This window comes from Anoplopoma fimbria, unplaced genomic scaffold (assembly GCF_027596085.1).
Source record: "Anoplopoma fimbria isolate UVic2021 breed Golden Eagle Sablefish unplaced genomic scaffold, Afim_UVic_2022 Un_contig_7888_pilon_pilon, whole genome shotgun sequence".
Classification (NCBI taxonomy): domain Eukaryota; kingdom Metazoa; phylum Chordata; class Actinopteri; order Perciformes; family Anoplopomatidae; genus Anoplopoma; species Anoplopoma fimbria.
In genome coordinates this window covers 1-4748 of record NW_026552539.1, presented here as the reverse complement: position 1 = coordinate 4748, position 4748 = coordinate 1, and the positions used below count along the sequence as shown (strand labels likewise).

The following is a 4748-nucleotide window of genomic DNA, read 5'->3' as shown; positions in this document are numbered from 1 at the left end:
TAGAAATAAGCCTAATATTCTTAAATCTAGTCAAATTATCTTGTATTGAGCAAAAAAATCTGCCAATGGGGTAAGACAAATTTACTAGGTTAGAATTCTTAAAACAAGCAAAAATGTCTAGCCACTGAAAGATCATAATGTGCCTTAAAACTAGACAAAAAGGCTAGAATTCAAGCAAACTGAGCTTATTACAAGCAATGAAATCATATTTATTTGAGACAAAGTAACTTAAAATGAGGAATTTAGTCTCTAAATGAGCTGAAAATTAGAATTTATATCTTGAAATAAGATTAATAACTAGCATAAATAACCTTAAAATAAGCATTTTATTCTCTTAATTGAGCTGACAATTAGAATGTATATCTTGAAATAAGATTAATAACTAGCATAAATAATCCTAAAATAAGCATTTTATTCTCTTAATTGAGCTGACTTTAGGAATGAATACCTTGAATTAAGGTTAATAACTAGCCAAAAAAGTTGAAAACATGACACAATATCTTAAAACAGCACAATAAAAACAAGCTAATTCGTCTCAAATTAAGGCACCAGAAGCATCTTGTTTTTAGCATTTCTTTCTTTATTAAGAGATGTTTTAATCAACGCTTCAACGCAATTTGAACGTTTTTTCTTTCTTAACAACATGCACTGCATCCATTAATCCACTCACTGCAATGAGTACAGAACCAAGACTTTCATAGTCACAAAGACCAAATAATTTGAAAATATGCAGGTATTCAAGCAGCAGAACACAGTTAAAATAATTTAAAAAACAAAAAACACTTCCATTCCAGCTGCTGGTAAGAATATTTGAAATGACAGCAACAAACACGTTGTATCTTTCTCGAAAAGAAACCAGTGACGCACTTACTCAATGATGGACCACCAATGACATCAACAAACATGTGGCTAGAATGGGTCTGACTCTCTCAAACTGAAAAACATTTTCTTAGAGATATCAGTCAATCACTCAAGGAAGGACCTCCACTCGGCAATGGCTTTTTTGTAGGAAGCAGTTGAATCTTGGTCATGCAGGGAGTCCTGGAGAACCTCAGTTTGCAATACTGAGAGCATGGTGGAAATGGACTTTGGATAAGTGAGGTGCAGGCAATAGTAATACCCCAAGAGGTAGAGCAGGCCTTCATCCACCTTCTTCGTGTCAAAGGTTGTCACTGGTGTGTTTCCAATGGCGATCATGCAGTTGTCCTCACAGACGAGTAAAACTGGACAAGACAGGGGTCGCTTGCTCAAGTATGCATCAGGGTCCTCTGAAGCCTAGATGACAAGAGTGGAAGTTTAGGAAATCACAAGTAACACAAACTTAGTCCTGGACTGGGATACTAAAAAATGCATACTGCTCAAAACCAACATGAAAACACAAAGTTATGTTCCCTCAGTGTTTTGCTGCTAAACTGTATGTAAAATGAACAGGGACGTTAAAGGAGAATTCTGGTCGATTTCAACACGTAGCTCTGTTGTTTGTAAATAAACACAGGAACTAAACAGAGCTGAATTAGCAAAACGTGTATGCATTTCTTTTAGATCTACTGCAGTCAAGATTCACTGTGTTCACTCGGAAGGAATCACTTACATTTACATTCAGTCATTAAGCAGACGCTCTTATCCAGAGCGACTTACAGTAAGTACAGGGACATTCCCCCCAGGGCAAGTGCCTTGCCCAAAGACACAATGTCATACAGCACGTCCGGGAATCGAACCAGCAACCTTCTGATTAAAAGCCAGATTTCCTAACCGTCTGGTATTGGTATGTGTGATATCTGTAAAGCTGAACTGACTCAAAACTGATTTTATTCCTATCCAAAGAGTCTTTCTGTGAGATAAAGGACACTAACATTATACCCTGGACACTATCCATTATATCGAAAGGTTAATGAGTAACCGTGTTGAATAATCTTGATTTTTTTTCTCTCTCCCATAATCGAGCAGCCATGCGTGCATGGTAAGCATGAGTAACTGAAACAACTGAAATACTTTGTCTCACCGTAAGGACATGGAAAACAGCCTCGCTGCTTTCGCCTAGCTTCTTAGGTGGCAAAGTGCTGGATGGAAAGAGCAGTGGCAGGGCTCTGAACACAGCAGTGGCATGTTCCACTATTTCGACAGAGAGCACAACACAAGGCAGTATGAGTAACCACTCATCATGAGATCTCAAAATATAAACTTGGACAAATCAAGGTATACAGTGATCTCACCTCCATCCAACGTTTTAGGGGGTTTAATCACTTTCTTCATCGCCCCATAAAATTGGACCTTTGAATAGAAGTCTTTCCATCTATTCCGCATCTCTGAGACGTAGTGGGCATTGTTTGGCTGTAGTATCCTTTGCAACTCATCTAAGACCTGAAAGACATAAAAAAACAGGTTTAAATAATTTCCATTGCTGGTCCTGTTGATGACTGATGTCTCTTCAAGGTGAGGTGCACAGTTGAGACACTATATAAAATATAAGTATGGTTTTATATACAGTGTGATATGCAGTGTGGGTTATTGCACATCATTTGAATATTGCCCAATGATATGATATGTTAAAGGCCCTAATGGCCCCAAATCTGTACTGAAAGCTACAAAAAGGTAAAGACTGGGTACGAGGGGATTCACTTACATGATCCAAGTCTTTGAAACAAGAATATGCCTCCAGAATCTTGCTGGGTCGGTCTTGCTCCTTTAGAGTGTCAGAGGTTATAAAGAGTCTTCTCGACTCAAACTCCAAGTTCAGCAGATGGGTTACTGAAGCTTTGTTTGGCTTCTTGGACCGGCATATCTCTTGGAGTGTCTTGTAGTGCCTTGCCTGGGTTTTCTGGCTGTCCAAGACGTCACCGGAACCACCTGAAGGAAAAAAAAACAATAGAGGGTGGGGTTAGAGGTGTAAAGCAACATTAGGTTTCCAAATTAAGTAGGAGGAACATAGCAGGTAACGGGACTCAGTCATTCTCTGTAACTTGTTATCACAGTATTGCATTGTTAGAATACTAACATCCCTGGACTCATACTTTTGCAAGGCCATTTACCCATGGCCTATCATTTCTAGCAATCTCTCCCACACATCTCAGTAATCAAAAATGCATCACGACAACTTGAGGCTAGCTGTACAAAAAAAACTCATGTAAACAAAATGTATTAAGTTGAATACATACATTCATCACTGCTATCCAGGTCTTGCACTGGGGTACTGGCTCTGACTGGCGACCGATGAAGAATGACCGTAGAAGCACTCGAATCCCCGTCGTAGTCACTAGTTGATATTTCTCCACATTCCCGCCGTTGTTTCTTTGCAGGAGGATTGGCCTTCTTTGGGCTTTTTACATTTGATAACCTCTTTATCATCTTTTTGGCAACATGCTCCTGCCAGGTAAAAACAGTAAACATTCAAATATGACACATGACAATGTTTTCACTATACAAATAAAACCACAATCAAAAGGGGAGATAAAAAAATACTTACCCAGTCTTTTACCATTGGATAATACTCCACCAATCGCTTTGCCATGGCATTGACCTCTGGTTTGGTGGGGTATCTGGCATCTTCTGTGGCTCTTGCAATGGAAATCATATTACAAATAGTGTTTCTGATGAGCCGGCAGAAGAGCTCCTTGGATAAAACCACAACGCTCTCAGTCCCCATCCGTTTCTGCTCGAAGTAGGAGCGTCGCACTTGTTCAAGTTCACTGTCTGAATAAACAATGAATTCTGGGCTGGACATAACCACAAACTTAGAAATGTTGGGCTCTTCTTGTGAAGGACCACTGCCTCCAGTCGCTGATGGCTGTGGTAGTTCCACAGCAGTCTCCACCTAAAATACATTCACAATGACATATTTCATAGGATAATTTTCTGTCATAATGTATTCCCACGCAATTAGTTTTTTGCTCTGTAATATGGCCCAGCCAAAATGTAAAGCCCATACAACAGAACTGAAAAAACAAAGATCCTGCTGAATTTAGGTTAAATATGGACTTACACTATTGTTACACTGACGGGTCAAACCTTTTATTTTTTTTACCAAAGAATGAGCTTTGGCTAAAATAAATACTTTTTAAAATGAAAAGATTTGTAAATTGATGGTATCACATAGGCCTATGGATGCACTCCACTACATTTTATCATATCTAAACTTAATGTGCATAACATAGAACTGACCTTTTCATCTTTATTAACAACAAGCCATATAGCCCGCCGCCTGTGAAAGTTCTCAGGACCAGGAAACAGATCCTTGATTTCCTCTCGAGAAAGGGAAGGCAGTATGTCTTCTCCAATCTTGGCAGCTATAGAAAATACAGTTAGTGCCAAGACACTGAGCTCATCACTGACTTTATTCAGCCTTGTGTACATAAATCCTATATACGTATATGATATGTCTTCAGAAAAAAATCAGAGCAGTATACACTGTACTGCAGTATTCAACTTGCCAGCTGACATCACCGGATGGGCAGAGCTAGCTAACAATGCTAGTGCTGAATAAGTATTTAGCTGCTTGGCTCCATGACGCCGGTTAAGAAGGGCTCGTGAAACTGCTCATCCAAAGAAGGAAGGGGAACCCACTTGTCTGGCATATTAAGACATGACTAGCGAAAAATAGCCCAAACTTTCCAAGACTTTTAGCTAGTGCTAAGTTTATAGAGCTAGGAACCTAGCGAAAAATAGCCTCAACTTTCCAAGACTTTTAACGTAGCTAGGCTACGTTTATAGAGCTAGGAACCTAGCGAAAAATAGCCTCAACTTTCCTAGAC

General features: G+C 39.3%; 1 protein-coding gene across 1 annotated transcript; it reads right to left on the bottom strand.

The window, feature by feature from the left end:
- Nucleotides 1–581: 581 nt before the first annotated feature.
- LOC129115988 (uncharacterized) lies at nucleotides 582–4283 on the bottom strand (the record flags this gene model as incomplete). Its single annotated transcript, XM_054627124.1, has 7 exons — nucleotides 582–1275; nucleotides 2003–2112; nucleotides 2214–2361; nucleotides 2624–2847; nucleotides 3156–3363; nucleotides 3464–3811; nucleotides 4159–4283. Coding segments are annotated over 7 exons (1472 nt in total), but the record flags the coding sequence as incomplete, so codon positions are not given.
- Between the last annotated feature and the right edge of the window lie 465 nt (nucleotides 4284–4748).